A 19,520-nucleotide genomic window follows, 5' to 3' on the forward strand; every position below is an offset into this window, starting at 1 on the left:
TGTGTCAAAAACGTTACGTGTTTATGTGTGGTATAAAAATCTGTAACTCGTTTTGGCGGAAAAGGATCTTATTGGTGAGTTTGGTGGATGAAACGATTCTGAAACGGACTTGAACTTGATTACAATGGCTTGATAATGTGCGCATGATTTTTTTATAGCCCGACAATGAGTGCTATATTGTTGAAGTAACTTTGAAAAATTGAATTTAATAATACGTCAAATGAAAATTATTTCATCCTAAAGTTTTTTTTCAATTAGAAGAATTTTATATGAATGGATTCTTTAATAAAATATGACTTTTGAATATTAATTAGTGACTTTTTGCTGATAAAAATATCACTACATCTTATTTGCATATCTCGGCAAACTCACGTTACCTTATCTTCGTCGGATTTCTATCGGCTAAAAACGGATGTAATTTGTGGTAGAAACAGATCACACGACTCGTGGTTGTTGGATATTGAATTTATTCAACGCGAGTGAGTTATTTTAAGAAATACTCACTCGTGTGGAATAAATTCCATATCCAACGACCAATACAATGTAGTTGTGTAACCTCTATATATACAACGTAAGCTTACGTGGATTGTGTATTATGCAGTAACCGCGCAGAGATGTTCATTTATCTACGACAAGTACATCAATATATGTAATGCAGGTGTAAATCCCTATTTCCAATTAAGCTAGTACAAACTGATATCTCTGATTGAAGCTAATATTAAATAGTATATATCTGGCATGTATACGGGTATTTGTGTCTTCAAAATTGATATTTACAAACAAATAGTTTACATTAGATGACAGACGCAGAAAATCGCCACTCTTATAACTTATGCCAGTAGAGTAGGTCCCGTTGTCCTCGTGACGTCACAGGTCAGGGGTCCCGAATCGAGGTCAATGGCTTTGGGCTTCAGGTGTGTTCTAGAGAGTCGCATTATCTCTAATACCGCAATCGCTATGAAACTCGTACTTTCTCCATTGTAAATTTTATCCAATGGATGTGTTTGTTCCAATTTAGGTCATGGTTGATGGTCGAATATTTCCCAGATTCTACATTATCTAAAATTTCGTTGTGAAGTGTGTAATTAAATTTAATATGGCTTTTCTTCCTGAAGATGTTAATAACAGCTAGCACACTTCTTGGTATAAAATTATATTTGCCATTTATCTTCCCGGTCTTCTAGTGACTTCTATATCAATGTCCAGTTTATGACAGTCTTGCAGTGAAGAGATTTCTGTGTAGAGGAGGCAATCATCAAACCGCATATATATATATATAATCGAAAACGGCCATGTATACATTAATTCTATGTACATCATACATGTACATGTATTCAGTACAGTACACAGGGACCTGGCACAACAAATTTTAACCAACAGTTTACACACACACATATATATATATATATATATATATATATAAGATACTATAATATTATATATGTACATGTAATACTGTTGGTTAATCTTTTGTGCCAGGTCCCTGTGGTATAGTACAGATAATTAAAGTAACATGTAAAAGATATTTCCTAAAACTTATAAACTGATTTTATAGATATCCATAATACATTTCAAAACGAACCATTTGTGCCGTTTCGGTACAACCAGAAACATATATACATTATATGTTTATGTTTATGGTACAACCGTACCGATACAACTGGTACGATCAACTAATGGAACGCTAGCTATACATAGGATATACGTAACTTCCGCTGTGTCAAGGCGTTGTCAAACCAACAAGTCCCCGTATGAGGATGTACGTACCCATTATTGTACCTCCTGCAGTCATGTAGTGGATCGCACTGACAAAAATATCGACTAAATATCCCGGAATCAACAGGTAAATATCCGTCGGATCAGTCAGCTTAGGACAGCAATCGTTAAACTTGTACATTATACATGTAACTATGATTACGCTATAGTATTTTTTCAACTCACTAAATTAAACTTCCGTGTTCCTTGTATGGGCAGGGCCAAATAATCATAATCTGCCTGTACCCTTTGGGCCCTTCCCAGCATGACGACCATATATATCGTATTTATCAGAAATCTTCCATCCGGCAAGGGCTGTTATAATTAGAAGTTTAGAAGTTAATTATATAAGCAAGCTTTTCAGATATTCACTGTCAGGTCCGGTAGCACCGCTAAATCTGGCTGACATAACTGATCATGATCGAGAACAATGTCGATGTTTGCTTTTTGATTGTATGTATATAACCAGAGATTTAAATATAATTGGGATAAGTAACTAGGGCTGTTCTCGCCATATCACGTACACACCTTTTGTTATCGTAACGGATGAACGGTTACCACAGACCAAGCCGTGCTTCTACGCACTATAGCTGGAGGCGAGTTATCATAGTGTTAGCCCATGAAGCTGTGTACGGCATATTTGACTACAAACCAATAAACATAGAAAAGTATCTCATAATTTCATAAGAGACGCTCATCGCATGCATGCATATAAATGTTTTTTTTTATGAAAAACTGTAAAATTAAAACCTATGCATTGAAAGTTCTGTAAGTAATGATCAAAGCGTTCGTAAAATTTGGTGATTAATGACATATTATAAAAGCTTTTCTTGATTCATGAGAATGAAAAAATACGACACATATAAATTTAATGAGTAACCCTGTAAATTCAATTCGGCTTTAGTAAAAAGATTGCTTGGTAAAGCCAGATATTTAAATAAATTATATTCAAATCTCTGGTAAAGCGGAATATTTACATTTCACTTAAAATTGACCTTTATTAAAATACGGTTCTATGCATTATAAATAAAGCTGTTTGGGAAAATCAAGATTAGAAAAAAAATATCCTTTTACAAACTTACTGTATAGCCTTCGAGACACAGGTAAATGGACCCCCGTTGAGTTAAGTGAGGCGATGACCTGGGGCGGTGGCCAGGTGTTCTGGCCGACGGTTCACCTGATGACAGTATGACACCTGTGATTATAGCAGTTGCAAATCACTTTCCGTTATTTAGGTATCAAATTATGTTATCTATCACAGCTCAATCGGCACTGTATCTCTTCGCCATGATATATTGGGTACATTAGATAACTAGTGACACTTGTACTTGACATTTAAAAGTTTCCATATGTACAAACTCAATCAATAGACAATATCAATATTTGAAAACTAAATGGAAATCAGCCAATTATTGAAATCAGAGTATGTGGTTTTAATTGTGCTATCTTTCCCGACCCTATCGGAACGTTAACAGTATCGTCGCCATTATAAATTTAGGGTAGCTGACTAGCTTCGATGATTTGTGTACAGTTTTAACACCGACAATTCAAAGGTTTAATATGTTTAAATTCAATCAATTTAATATCCTAACATGTAAAATTTACCAAGCAACAAATACTTGAAAACTAAATGGAATTCGGTCAATTATTGAAATCAGAGTACGTGGGTTTTATTATACTAATTTATTATTTCACGGAGCGATCGGTTGTACCGATCGATCAAGTAACCATGCCGGGATGAGGAAATTCACAGTTAACATTATGTTTATTTAGTGTAACACCTCTACAATTATGAAAATGTGATGAATTAATCAAATAAATAATATTTCCAATAAAGAGCAAACTTTAAGCTATTTGGGTTTTTAGCTCACCTGGTCCGAAGGACCGAGGTGAGCTTATGGGATACCGCAACGTCCGGCGTCCGGCGTCCGTCAACAATCGACTTCTTCTCCATAACCGCTGGTCGGATTTCAAAAAAAATTGACTGGTACCATCCTTATGGGCTACATACTGAAAATTGTACAAATGATAGGACTGACCCCCAAGGGGCCTGTGGGGTGGGGTCAAAAGGGGTCAATTTGGCTATTTCCATATAAACAACTTCTTCTCTGAAACCAAGCGTGGGATAGCACCCATAATGGAATGGAGCATCCTCATAGGGTGGGGATTCATAATTGTACAAATGATAGGGCTGATCCCCCAGGGGCCTGAGGGGCGGGGCCAAAGGGGGTCAATTTGAAAATTTCCATATAAACGACTTCTTCTCTGAAACTTAACATGAGATAGCACTCATAATGCAATGGTAGTATCGTTACAGGGTGGGGATTCAAAATTGTACAAATGATATGGCTGACCCCCAGGGGGGCCTGAGGGGCGTGGTCAAAAGGGGTCAATTTGGCTATTTCCATATTAACGACTTCTTCTCTGAAACCAAGCTTGGGATAGCACCCATAATACAATAGTAGCATCCTTATAGGGTAGGGTTTCAAAATTGTACAAATGATGGGGCTGACCCCCATGGGCCTGATGGGCGTGGTCAAAAGGGGTCAATTTGGTTATTTTCATATAAACAATTTATTCTCTGAAACCAAGCATAGGATAGTACCTATAATGCAATGGTAGCATCCTTATAGAGTGGGGATTCAAAATTGTACAAATGAAGGTGCTGACCCCCTGGAGGCCTGAGGGGCGGGGTCAAAAGGGGTCAATTTGGCTATTTCCATATAAACAACTTCTTTTCTGAAACTAAGCATGATATAGCACTCATAATGCAATGGTAGCAACGCTATAGGGTGAGGATTCAAAATTGTACAAATGAAGGGGCTGACCCCTGGAGGCCTGAGGGGCGGGGTCAAAAGGGATCAACTCGGCTATTTTCATATAACAACTGCTTTTCTGAAACTAAGCATGAGATAGCACTCATAATGCAATGGTAGCAACGTTATAGGGTGGGGATTCAAAATTGTACTAATGATAGGGCTGACCCCCTGGGGGCCTCAGGGGCGTGGTTAAAAGGGGTCAACTTGGCTATTTCCATATAATTGACTTCTTCTGTGCAATTTAAAATGGTATCACGCTCATAATGCAATGGTAACATCCTTATAGAGTTGGGATTCAAATGGTAGCATCCTTATACGGTGGGGATCAAAAATTGTGCAATTAATAGGGCTGGTCAGACCCCCCGGGGGCTTGAGTGGCGGGGTCAAAAGTGATCAATTTGGCTATTTCCATATAAATGACTTCTTCTCTGCAACTAAACATGGTATTACGCTCATAATGCAATGGTAACATCCATGTAGGGTAAGGATTCAAAATTTTGAAAATGATGGCCCCCCCCCCCCCTGGGGGCCTGAAGGGTGGGGTCAAAAGGGGTCAATTTGGCTGTTTCCATATAAACGACGTCTTCTCTGCAACTAAGCATGGAAGAGCACTCATAATGGAATGGTAGCATCCTTATAGGGTTGGGATTTGAAATTATACAAATGATAGGGCTGACCCCCGGGGCCTTAGACGGCAATAAATGCGGGGTCAAAAAGGTCAATTAGGCTTCTATTTTTATATATATTTTTTTTCCTCTCTGAAGCTATGTATTGGATAGCATATTTATATGGTATCAATAGCATCATTATATGGTTGTGATTCAAAATCAAACTTTTTGAGTCAATTTTGCTAATTTTTCTCATTGTCCGAGTCTTTTTGATAAATACTAAAAAAAAACAGGTGAGTGATACAGGCCCTCTGGGCCTCTTGTTTGCTGTTCATCTCCTGTATAAATATACTTAGATCGCTTCATCGGAAGAAGCGTAGTTTCAATATGGCGTCGTTAGACTGTTCCCGGCTGTAATTTATACATGCGATGCACTCTGGGATAGCTTCCACTGCGGGCGTCGTTAAGTAAGGCTATGGGGTACCTTCTTATCTCTACTATTTAAATCTCTGATATAACATGGGAAAAGTGACATTATATTGTGATTGTTACTGTAGTTGCTAATATTCATGGGGTTTTCATTTCGCCTTCTTCATGGTTTCATCTAAAGTCGTGAAAAAATGTATGCCTTGCGAAATTTGTCAAAATGGTAGTTTTACATATTATATTGTATGTTAACAGTCTGTTGTATGAATGACACTTTCAAAGGCTACAATTATAATTCACGAAAATAAATCCTTGCAAATAAAAGTCCAAACAATAAATCACGAAAATTTGCACCTGTGAATTTTAACAACTATATAGTAGTCTATAACTCTATCAAACCTCTGTGTGTAAATCATTTTAGTCCAAGCTACAGAAAAAAAAATGTCCGACTAGATTACAATTGAAACTATCGATAGCTTGATTGGCATTCTATCAGCGATTGTTATCGGCTTATTGAATATGCCATCGATTGATCAATTTGAGAGGCATAAAATCACAATATATCGATAGTGTGAAGTATTGTTACACCCCTGCAAGTGAAAGCGGATGGATAAAGTGTGTTTCGGGTGGATCCAAAACTGCTGAAACAAATTCAATGAAATTTTGCAAAAACCCTTCTAAAGCATCAGCCCAAACACAATTGTGAATTATAGGGCCCCCACCTCCCAGGAGGCTGTGGAAGGGGCCAAAATGGCTAAAATTGGTTAAAATTTCAAAAACCTCTTCTCAACTGTTGCATATGAAGTTCATCGTAGACCATAATGCATATATGTATAAGTGTTGTTATAATCGATGAAACTTGGAAGAAAATTGGATTGTTTTATCAAGTCAATCAAGTGATTCACCTTGATTATATTGACATACATTGACAGACAAGTATAATACAAATGATCTAATATACTACATGTAGATTTTATTTGCTAAATTGCAATATAAGATGTTGGGGGAAAAAAAAAGAAAATACACAAGTTGTGCAAACATATTTTTCATGATAAAACAAAACTGCAAGAAAAAAAATCAAATAGTAAGACTTCTAATATCATCGTATATCTGTCAGACAATACAAATTTAGTGAATCACTTCGGTTTTGATTTGTAGGTGGCCCTTTAGATCTCGACTCTGACCTTTTCACGTCCCTGCTGAGGATCAAATTCTGGCCTGTTAGGTGAAAGAAAAAATGGCTTAACCACTACACGACCCGACTGGTTAGACAAAAACTTATATTCAGATTTTAATCAAGTGTACCTAACTTACTTACTGTATAACTTATTCGGTTATTGGTGTTATTCTGTTTCAGATTTAAATTAACAATCCAAAAATGGCAGCCAAGCGAGAGGCCAAGACAGAAGATATCAATGAGGAAGTTATTTTCAAACATAATCTTCTTGTCGATCATTTGAGTGTACACATGGTGGAAGATGACTTTCAGTCATTGAAAGATCTATTTAAGGATTGTCCCCGCGCGCCAAAAGACTTAATCAACACTACAACTGTTCAAGAGCTATTTGTTAAGCTCAAGAAAAACGAAAACATCAGCATCGGACACTATGAATATTTCACTGAACAATTAGAAAAAGTTGATAAAAGTTTGGCTTCTTATGTGAGAAGAGAAGAACAAGAAATAAGAGATATCCTGAACGCAGGTAAGCTTTGTATCACGCAAAATTTATAATTATGATTTCTTCATCTAATTGGCTGACATTAATTAATTGTATACAGCTATAATAATTTTTGACTTTACCACAGTTCTTGTGTTCTAAAGTAATAATATTGTCCGCCTGTCCAACTGTCTGTCCATTTTGTCAGTCATTGTGCTCAGTAGAGAATTGATCAGCAGAGACTTGATAAGTAGAGAATTGATCAGTAGACTTGATTACTCAGCAGAGACTTGACCAGATGCTACTTGATCAGCAGAGACTTGATCAGAGATCAGTAGAGAAATAACCATTAGAGACCTGATCAGTAGATTGTATCACTCAGCAGACTTGATTAGTAGACTTGATCAGCTGAAACTTGATCAGTAGTGACTTGATCAGCAGAGACTTGATCAGCTGAGACTTGATCAGCAGAGACTTGACCAGCAAAGACTTGATCAGTAGATTTTGATCACTCAGCAGAATTGATCAGCAGGAACTGGATCAGCTGAGACTTGATCAGTAGTGACTCGATCAGCTGAGACTTGATCAGTAGAGACTTGATCAGTAGTGACTTGATCACTCAGCAGAGACTTGTCCAGATGATACTTGATCAGCTGAGACTTGATCAGTAGAGACTTGATCAGTAGAGACTTGATCAGCAGAGACTTTATCAGCAGAGACTTGATCAACAGAGGCTTCATCAGGAGAGACTTGATCCGTAGAGACTGGATCAGAAGAGACTTTTGATCAGATATCAGTAGAAAAATGACCAGTAGAGACATTATTAGTAAATTTTATCAATCAGCAGGCTTGATCAGCATTGCCTTGATCAGCTGAGACTTAATCAGCATTGACTTGATCAGCAGAGACTTTATCAGCAGAGACTTTATCCATACACTTGATCACTAAGCAGAAACTTGATCAGCAGAGACTTGATCAGGAGACACTTGATCCGTAGACTTGATCACTCAGCAGAAACCTGATCAGCATTGACTTGATTAGCAGAGACTTTATCAGCAGAGACTTTATCCAAAGACTTGATCACTCAGCAGAAACTTGATCAGCAGAGACTTATTCAACAGAGACATGATCACCAGAGACTTGATCACTCAGCAGAGACTTGACCAGATGCTACTTGGTCAGCAGAGACTTGATAAGAGATCAGTATATAAATGACCAATAGAGACTTGATCAGTAGATTGTATCACTCAGCAGACTTGATCAGCCGTGACTTGATCAGTAGAGACTTGATCAGCAGAGACTTGATCAGCATTGACTTGATCAGCTGAGACTTAATAAGCATTGACTTGATCAGCATTGACTTGATCCATAGACTTGATCACTCAGCAGAGACTTGTCTAGAAGATACTTGATCAGTGGAGACTTGATCAGCAGAGACTTCATCAGCAGATAATTGATCAGTAGAGACTTTCTATCAGAAATCAGTAGAAAAATGACCAGTAGAGACTTGATCCGTAGATTTTATCACTCAGCAGACTTGATCAGCTGAGACTTGATCAGTAGTGACTTGATCAGCAGAGACTTGATCAGCAGAGACTTGATCATTCAGCAGAGACTTATCCAGATGATACTTGATCAGCTGAGACTTGATCATCAGAGACTTAATCAGGAGACACTGGATCAGTAGACTTGAGCACTCGATCAGCAGAGACTTGATCAGCAGACTTGATCCGTAGAGGCTGGATCACCAGAGACTTTTGATTAAATATCAGTAGAAAAATGACCAGTAGAGACATGACCAGTAGATTTTATCACTCAGCAGACTTGATCAGCTGAGACTTGATCAGTAGTGACTGGATCAGCAGAGACTTTTTATCAGAAATCAGTAGAAAAATGACCAGTAGAGACATGATCAGTAGATTTTATCACTCCGCAGACTTGATCAGCTGAGACTTGATCAGTAGTGACTGGATCAGCAGAGACTTTTTATCAGAAATCAGTAGAAAAATGACCAGTAGAGACATGATCAGTAGGTTTTATCACTTAGCAGACTTCATCAGATAAAAGTGATCAGCTGAGACTTGATCAGTAGTGACTTGATCTGCAGAGAATTGATCAGCAGAGACTTGCTCACTCAGCAGAGACTTGTCCAGATGATACTTGATCAGCTGAGACTTGATCAGTAGAGACTTGATCAGCAGAGACTTCATCAGGAGAGACTTAATCAGTAGACTTGATCTGTAGAGACTTGATCAGCAGAGACTTTTGATTAAATATCAGTAGAAAAATGACCAGTAGAGACGTGATCAGTAAACTTGATCTTTCAGCAGACTTGATCACCAATGACTTGATCAGCAGAGATTTGATCACTAAAGACTTCATCATTAAAGCCTTGATCACTAAAGACTTGATCAGCAGAGACTTGATAGTGAGATTATAATACATTTTCTGATTGAGATGTATGCAATCTGTGTGATCATTTTGTGAAAGTTGGAGCAATAATTGTCCATGTTTATTAGGTCATCTGATCCGAAGGGTCAGGATTACCTATAGTCGCCATGTTTCGTCCGTAGCCGTGCGCGTCCGCCGTGCGTTAACTTTTCAAATTTTGAACTTCTTCTCAAGTTCTGCCGATACAAATTGACTAAAACTTGCCTGAAATGATCCTAACATGGTCCCGACAAAGTGTTGTTATTTTTTGGGTCAGTTCAAAATCCAAGATGGCCGCTACAGCCGCCAACTTGAAAACACATTTTGAACTTCTCCTACGGTTGTACCTGTGCGATTTGGCTGAAACTTGCCTGAAATGATCCTGACATGGTTCCAACATAGTGTTGTCATTTTTCTGGTCGATCCGAAATCCAAGATGGCTGCCACAGCCGCTTATCTTGAAAACACATTTTGAAAGTTCTTAAGTTCTACTGGTGCGATTTGGCTGATTCTTGAACTAAAAATAAAGCTGACATGGTCCTGACCAAGTGTTGTTATTTTTCGGGTTAACCCGAAATCCAAGATGGCCACCACAGCCTCCATCTTTAAAACAGATGACCGATAAGACTCTTGAGCCTCTTGTTCATTTTAATATATAATCTGACCCAAAAAAAATATTCTTTTGAAACAAAGATTTTGTTCTGATCATTCGATCTTGTTTCCATAACATTGCAGATAGTAACATCAACCCAGTTGGAGCCGAGAGAGTCAGTCAGCTGATGGAGTCTTTCATCTCTGTTGCCGTCCCTGGTGAGACCAAAAGTAGTGCATCAAGCGAAAATACAGGAACAATAGCCAACCCGGAAATCTTTTGTGGAGCAGTGGCTAACCCAACAACTGGCAATTGCAATCAACGTATGATATTATTTTCAGTGTAGATTATATGTGCATAAAATCTCAAAATCTGTTTGGTTTGGTGTCAATTTGGTTTTTCATATTAAAGTATAAAAACTTATTAAATATTTTTCTATATCCCTAAGAAAATAATATGAAATGGATGAAAATATTTATGGAATTTAATTAGCCGTACGTCTGGCATGCACTATGATATGTTGTTACATATGATTTAATTACCTATCGTCAAAGTTACAAGCCAAACATTGAAATCCTGAGTTCACTACCTAGGCAAATATTATGTACATGATTCCGATACAATTCATGGACCCTGGTTCCCTAAGTCAGGAAGTTAGTTTGTCAATCATTAGTCACAGTATACAATTGTTTCATGCCTTATCAGTCAACAGTTATTACTCTTTTTATGAGATGTTTGGACCAACCTGATGAAATGATTATTGGGTTGGTCCCAACACCGAGAGGAAAGCATTGTGACTATTGACTGACATGAAACAACCTCTTGCCTAAAACGTAATCTACAACTTATCATAGCTTCTTGCGAGAAAGATATTTTTTGAAAGAATATGATTCAGGCGCAATTAATTATGACGTCAACAATTAAGCAAATGCAAAAGTTCATCTTCAGTCATCAGTCAAACTAGATTTGTAAATTTGTAACGATTTTCAAGCAATTTGATCGAAATTACGACATTTACACAGAGAGTCAGGTAACATTAACATTGATCCTACAGTGTATATCAATCCAATTCTTATTTCTTACGTGTTTCAGTCACCATCAATTACATCGACAACAGGGAATATAAAGATGAGATTAATGTTGAGACTATGAAAGTGAAATATGCTGAAAATCTGTCCATCGGAAAACAAACAGTTTTACCCCAAGGTTTGTATGTAAAGTGTGTACAATGTAGCATTGAATGCTATCGGAATGTTGCAGTATAAAATGTTGAATTCACACAGAAAATGTTATTGAATGTTTAATTTAATTGTTAGTCCTCTGCCGATGAAACTGAGAGAACTATAGTGTTAGTGCCAGTCTGTCTGTCTGTCCATGTCTGTTCGTCCGTCAATCTGTCTGTCTGGATGATGGTTTCCAGATGATAACTTCAGAATTTAATGTTTTAATGAATTTTGTTGAAACTCCATGCAATGGTAGCTTATGAGGTAACACATCTTGGGATTGATGTTGGGGTCAAAAGGCCAAACGTCACTGTTACTAACAATAGATTAAGGTCAATGTAATAACAGGTGAAGATCAGTATGGGTCATATAATTTTTTGTACTGAATAAAATGCACATTAGATAATCTGTTTGACACTTAATTGCCAAAATATATAAGATTAAGAACATGCAATTTGGTCGCTGTTGTGGTATGTACTATATGTCGCCCTTAAAGAATCTAAAATAAGAATATAAGGCTTTGCACTTTGCCATTATTTAGGTCCATACTGTAATTTATGAAATAATAATATTGGTTGGTCTACATACAAAACATGTTCATGTACTGAAATGTTAGGAATCTGAAAATCATATTATGTTTCTTGTTTTCTAGGTGGTCCTCCTGTCGCAGATCCCTCTGCAGCAAGCTCGGGTCACTCCCAAAGTAAGTTTCACAGGTGAAACTTTGGATATGATAAAGCAATATTGAGCGTTCTCAGTTATTAATTAGTAGTTAATGTAATGTATGTAGTCATATGGCAAGATATTGTAATACAGAAATAATGTAATGTAACTAGTCATATGGCAAGATATTGTAATACAGAAATAATGTAATGTAACTAGTCATATAGCAAGATATTGTAATACAGAAATAATGTAATGTAACTAGTCATATGGCTAAATATTGTAATACAGAGATATATGCATTAATAATAAAAACAAGGGATTTTTAGCTCACCAGGCCAGAGGGACCGGTGTGCTTATACCATGATGCAGCATCCATCGTCTATCCGTCCATCCGCCAACATTTCCTTTAAATCACTACTAGGCATAAATCTACATTTTGTTTGTTTGTTTGTTTGATTAATTAACGTCTTATTAACAGCCAGGGTCATATAAGAACTGCCTCCCATGTATGTGGTGTGCAACTTGTATATTGTATGAAGTGCATGTTTTGGGAGGCTGCGGTATATTCGTGTTGTGTCTTCTTGTAAAGTGGAACTCTTGACCTTTTTATATCACTGAAACATGCTGAAGACACCGAGCAATACACCAAACCGGGTCACATTATACTGACAACGGGCGAACCAGTTGTCCTATTTTCTGTATGCTGAGCGCTATAATTAGCAGTTCTACTTGGATTATATCCTTTTTTGGCCAGAAACATTATTGGGGAAGGGGAAAAGAGTTTATATAAATCAAGGGTCTGAACCCCGGAGGCAGGAGTGGTGGGCATGGGGTCCAATAGGGATAATAGAGATAAATTCTTTAAATTGCTACTAGTCATATAGTTCTACATGGATTGTATACTAGTTTGGCCAGGAACATGCTTGGGGAAGGGAAACAGTGTTTATATAAATCTTGGCTCTGACCGCCCTGGGGCAGGAAAAATGGAATCAAATTGGGGAAATAGAGGTAAATTCTCTTGATTTTGCTAATAATCATAGAGTTCAGGCCAAAAACATCTTTGGGGCAAAGACAACAGTTGTATGAATTTTGGCCCTGGACTAGTAGGAGTTAGGTCTGTCAGAAATTAGTTAAAAAGAAAATCTTAAATAGAGGATCTTACATGAGTGGCTATATAATATGACATTTATCAAACGGGTTCACTAATTTGATATGCTACGAGCCTTTAGGCTGCATGGTGGCATCAAATTATTCAAGAGTTTGATAAATTTCATATTACAAGTGTAATATTCTACTTATCACATAATTTTTATTAAGAGAAATATAAGTGAAACTTTTAATTTTGTCTTTATTTAAAACAGTAGAAATCTGGTTCGGATGTGACGTTTCCATCTACTGAGACAATCATGCGACGTCATATATAAATTATGACGTCAAATTATATATGACGTCAAAACTGCATGTGACGTCATAATAATGCTATAACACATGTGTCTTACGATATTGATGACATGACCATATGACATGGCTGCATTTATGTGATACAATCTAATAGTCTATATATATATTTTTATGTGGTGGCTGAGCGATTAAAATGTTTCTACATAATTACCACAAGCCCTCCACCTCTGGATCGCGAGTTTGAATCCCATGTTGGGAATTTGTCAGGTACTGTGGTTTTTCTGTGGGTACTATGGCTTTCATCCACTAACAAAGCTGGCATGTTAAACTAAAAGGATCCAAACCCTGTACTTATGGATTTGCTTTGTTTAACATACCAGGTGAGCGATACATGTGCTCTGAGCCCCTCATTCATTTTCAACTGCCCTGAACGCTTATTTGGTCGAATATGGTACATATATTTGGCATTGAAACAGAGTGCAACAATATCGTAGACAAGACAAGTTGTGTGAAAAAAATAGAAGAGTATATATATAACTGAATCATACCTACATGTAAAATGTTATTTTTTTATTATTTTACAGAGATTCATTCTGACCTTTTACCTGTAATAGGTGAGTCTTCTCGGCGTATACATTGATGTATTTATTATATGTTAATACAGCGTGAGGATGTAAAGGTATTCAAGAGTAATAAACAATCCTTGACTCAACAATACAATTTTATATTGTGACAATTTCAGCAACTTTTACAAGCTGTTATTTTTTTTCTTTATTAGAATCAACTAGAAACATGATCAAGACAGAAAAAGAAAAAAAATTCATGCCGACTCAAGCTTACCATGATGCTCAAGACAAGCTCCGAAAGAACAGAGTTTTAGTGATCAAGGGGAACACAGGGGACGGAAAAAAGTCTACTGCCTTCCAAATTTTAAATTGGCTTATAGAGGAGCAGCAATGCAGAACGCCACTTCAGCTTCATAAAATTGAGAAATTGGATTTACTAGCTCCACATTCTGATGTTGCTTGTATTATTGATGACATATTTGGTGAGAGAGATATTGGTCGATTGGATGTGCAAGAGTGGAACAAAAGGCTTAAACATGTAGAAACACTTTTTGTTAGTAAACAAAACCAGACAAATTACTTACTTATCACCATTCGAAATGAAATATTTAATGTTTTGGAAGGAAAATCTCTAGGGACAGTTTTTATGAAAGACAACATTATTGATCTTAGCTCAAATGAGTACAAAATCAAGGAAGAAAAACAAAAACTATTAGCAATGTACACCCCAACAAATCTGACATGGACAGAGGAAGAAGAGAAAAAAATTCTAGGTTATGCAACTCATATTGGATTCCCTCAATGTTGTCAGCTTTTCTATAATTCTGTTGAATTACAGAAAAAACGAGCAGAATTTTTCGAGAAACCAGTTAAATTTTTCATACAAGCTCTGTCAAATTTACCAGAATGTTCTGCCATTCTGTTTCTCTTCCTCAATGATGGGGAAATAAAGTTAAATGATCTTGACCCAAATGGGGATAAAGTAGACAAAACATTGTTAGAACAAGCATTTAGGATTAAACTGGTTAATAGTGAGGATAGGACAAAAAGGGAGTATGAGGAGAAAGTAGATTTTGTAAGAGAGAGTTTAGATAAGCTATTAGGATTTTTGGTAAGGAAGGAGAAACAAGGGTCTGGTGAGGAAGTGTACAGATTTCATCATGATTCTATATATGTCACAGTAGCTCTGTTGTATGGAAAGAAAACACCTGTTGGTTACATAAAACATTGTCCAAAAAAAGCACTTAGTTATCTAACAACTGTAAAAACATCTACAGACATGGTTGTCATATCACCTGGTCATTACAATGATTTGTGTGAACGTTTGCTCCGAGAGTTTGAGAGTGTGGAGTGGTATCGTTATTGATTACTGTGATTGGCTCTCTAGATGTGTGGAAAGTTCCTGTATTTGTTGAGATATTTTGATAAGTATTTGAATGAGAAAAAGGTTAATAAACTCAACATATTGAATAAAGCATGTTTGTCAATCTGAGCTCAAATAAGTACAAAATCAAGGGTGAAAAACAAAACCTATTAGCAATGTACACGCCAACAAATCTGACATGGACAGAGGAAGAAGAGGAAAAAATTGTAGGTTATGCAACTCATATTGGATTCCCTCAATGTTGTCAGCTTTTCTATAATTCCGCTGAATTACAGAAAAAACGAGCAGAATTTTTCGAGAAACCAGTTAAATTTTTCATACAAACTCTGTCAAATTTACCAGAATGTTCTGCCATTCTGTTTCTCTTCCTCAATGATGGGGAAATAAAGGTAAATGATCTTGACCCAAATGCTGATAAAGTAAACAAAACACTGTTAGAACAAGCATTTAGGATTAAACTGGTTAATAGTGAAGTAAGGACAAAAAGGGAGTATGAGGAGAAAGTAGATTTTGTAAGAGAGAGTTTAGATAAGCTATTAGGATTTTTGGTAAGGAAGGAGAAACAATGGTCTGGTGAGGAAGTGTACAGATTTCATCATGATTCTATATATGTCACAGTAGCTCTGTTGTATGGAAAGAAAACACCTGTTGGTTACATAAAACATTGTCCAAAAAAAGCACTCAGTTATCTAACAACTGTACAAACATCTACAGACATGGTTGTCATATCACCTGGTCATTACAATGATTTGTGTGAACGTTTGCTCCGAGAGTTTGAGAGTGTGGAGTGGTATGATTGTACTGTGATTGGCTCTCTAGATGTGTGGAAAGATCCTGCATTTGTTGAGAAATTTGACAAGTTTTTGGACAAGAAAAAGGCTAATAAACTCAACATATTGAATAAAGCATGTTTGTCTGGATCAGCTGAAATAGCTTTGTATCTATTGAAAAATGGTGTGAAACCTGACGAGGACACAGATTGGTGGGGATTGATTACAAGAGGTCGAGGGTTTGGTGAGGGAGATCTAGATATACTCAAGGAAATTGTTGTTTACTTGAATGATGAGATGAAACAGGAATTGTTAAATGAAGCATGTGGGTCTGGATCATCAGAGTGTGGTATGTATCTGCTCAGTGTCGGGGCCAAACCTGACGAGGACACAATGTTACATGTGGTGAGGAGAGGGAGTATGGACCTGTACAATACAGTACGACAGTATGGTGGCACTCCTACAGGGAGGGATGAGGACCTGTACAATACAGTACGACAGTATGGTGTCACTCCTACAGGGAGGGATGGGTTCGGTAGGAATGTCCTACATTGGGCGTGTTTGTTACAGAGAGAATCTATAGTAGCAGACTTGTGTAAAGATTACCCTGACCTCGTACATGGTACTGATGATTGCGGACAAACACCGCTCCATATGGCGGCGGGGACAGGAAACTGTTCTATGTTCCAGACAGTAGAAAAAACTGTACTTAAATGTTTGTGTAGAGTTGAAGATTTACATCACAAATGTGAAAAAGTGGACGAATTTTTGATACATAGATATTGTGTGTGTAGTCATTACATGTGTCAGTTAGTGGACGAGGACGGGGTGACTGTGTTACATCAGAGTTGTATGTGTGGACAAAAGGCTTTGTGTTTGTATATTTGTAGGTCTTACCCCGCCATGACGGCGTGTAGAGATAGGTACGGCCGTCATTGTCTACATTATATAGCTGGATGTACAACAGATGTAGACTTATTTATTGAGGTGGAGAATGTTGTGAGTAAACACTTAGAATCATTACATCAACACCACAATATTAAAACGTTACTGGACAGGGAGGGGAGATCTGTTTTAGACTTGGCGAAGGAAAAGACGGAGAGACTGAGACCGGGAGAGAGGAACCCTTTGTATGAACATCTTCTGGGAGTGTTTTCTAAATAAATATGACATCATTCACACTTGTAAGTATACACAAACAATCATCACAAATCATATTAAACAATCATATATACATTCCAGGATAAAATTAAGTATTTTCCTGAGGACAATCAATCCATTGTAGCGAGTTTGTTTTCCCGATTTCACCGAACGACTTCGAGCTGCGCCTCTAGGGGTGTCCTCGACGACGTCCGAGTGCGGGTCACAAACTAGGACGTTAAGTCAGATCAATCAATCAATACACAGCAACAGAGTATTATGTTATATATATATTTAAAATAATGAGTAACATTGAATGATATTATTTTTCTTGTTTGTACAATAATTGATATGTTACGTATAAACCAGTCATTTAAACAAAATAAAATACAATGTTTTGATAATTCAGCAAAGTTGTTTTAGGTTTTTATATTTTCGTTTTTTAAAGAGCTAAACACATATATATTTCACTTTGGTTAAATAAAATATTTTTTTTTTATAAAAAATACGACTACAATATGAAAGACGATGTGTAAGCTATTCAGAATCTTTTTATTTATTTATTTATTTTTTTATTATTTTTTTATTGAAATAATTTATTTTTTTCTTTGGTTGTATGAAAAAAGAAGAGTTAAAAAAATCAAGACTTTAAAATCATTTATTTTGCTCTCGAACAACAATTTCTCTTCTTTTTTAAAGACATAAATTTAAACAGATAGTCGTTAGCGTTTTAACTAGTGTAATGAAAGGACATCGCTAAATGTCGGAATCAGATTTTGTTTGCGGTACAAGGGAGACAACTCATATAAGTACTAACAGCATTGCATGACGAGAGAAGTCGTACGAAAATGACAGAAGGTTTGAGTAGGTATGGGTCTGAGTTGTACATTTATATTATTTCAATATTTTGACTGACATTTTAAACCGGTTTCTCCAATAGATTTGTCGTATGAACCAAAGACATACAATAGATTATACATCTATGCGTTATCATTGCTGGCATACATTTTATAGTAATTCAAGCTCAAACCGATATTCTAAAATGACCTTGTATGTGTAACACAATGCTAGATTTTATAGAAATGTAATCATTGGCTCCTCTAGGAATCGAACTCTGGTCCTCTGACTTGATAATCTGACGCTCGCAATCAGCTGATTAAGTTTAAGAAAGTGTCTCTATCCGAGAGGTATATTGTATAGTGTGTACTCACCAGAGTTTCTACATATATATAGCTATAATTTAATGATGTCATATTTTGGATGCTCTCTAAAATATACGAAGACAGATTTTCTCTGCATTTAATGTATAAATGCTGAATATGCTAAGTGTGTAATTAAATGGTATGTATTCAAAATTACTCGTATGAAAGAGAGGTCTGTAGAAATATGTATTATGTCGATGAATTTTATACTGAGAGTAAATGTTACATTTGATCTATAAAATGTACATATTCTGTATATAACTTGGTACTGGGAGTATATGTTAGATTTGATCAATAAAATGTATATATACATTGTATTATGTATATGATTTTTATACTGGTAGTTTATGTTGGATTTGATCTATAAAATGTATGTATTCTGTATATAACTTGATACTGGGGGAGTTTATGTTAGATTTGATTTATAAGAATAAGATAAATGTTTTATTTATATAAATTTAGGAGTATATGTTAGGTTGTGTCATATTCTTTGAGAATTTGCCATTCAATAATATTCAGTTTCATTTGTCTTCAGTATTTGTTAAAGCCAATGGTACACAAACAGTATATATTTAAAGCAAGAACATGACAATCTTGTCATTAGCACGTGCTTTGTACTTTGTATTTAACAATGTTGTTAATATTGTGTGTATATAATAAAAATAAACATTCATAATACCATCATCTGTTGTTGTGACATTTTAGGTTATTTGACCAGAACGATGAGCTATAGTCATCATGCTTTGTGACGTCCGTCGTCATGGCTGCAACTTGCTTTAAATGATCCTGAAATGACCCCGACAAAGTGCTGTTATTTTTCGGGTCAATCCGAAATCTAAGATGGCCGCCGCAATCGCCATCTTGAAAACATATTTTGACC

General features: G+C 36.4%; 1 protein-coding gene across 1 annotated transcript; it reads left to right on the forward strand.

Moving 5' to 3' along the window:
* The first annotated feature begins 1,685 nt into the window (after positions 1 to 1,685).
* On the forward strand, positions 1,686 to 19,309 carry LOC138306395 (uncharacterized). Its single transcript, XM_069246844.1, has 8 exons — positions 1,686 to 1,843; positions 6,966 to 7,311; positions 10,432 to 10,611; positions 11,381 to 11,494; positions 12,164 to 12,214; positions 14,163 to 14,192; positions 14,357 to 15,288; positions 16,107 to 19,309. Exons 2-8 carry the CDS (start codon positions 6,987 to 6,989, stop codon positions 17,460 to 17,462), a joined length of 2,988 nt encoding a protein of 995 aa, XP_069102945.1. The 5' UTR covers positions 1,686 to 1,843; positions 6,966 to 6,986; the 3' UTR covers positions 17,463 to 19,309.
* The last annotated feature ends 211 nt before the right edge of the window (positions 19,310 to 19,520 follow it).

The sequence above is a fragment of the Argopecten irradians genome, chromosome 13, assembly GCF_041381155.1.
Source record: "Argopecten irradians isolate NY chromosome 13, Ai_NY, whole genome shotgun sequence".
NCBI classification, from domain to species: Eukaryota; Metazoa; Mollusca; class Bivalvia; order Pectinida; family Pectinidae; genus Argopecten; species Argopecten irradians.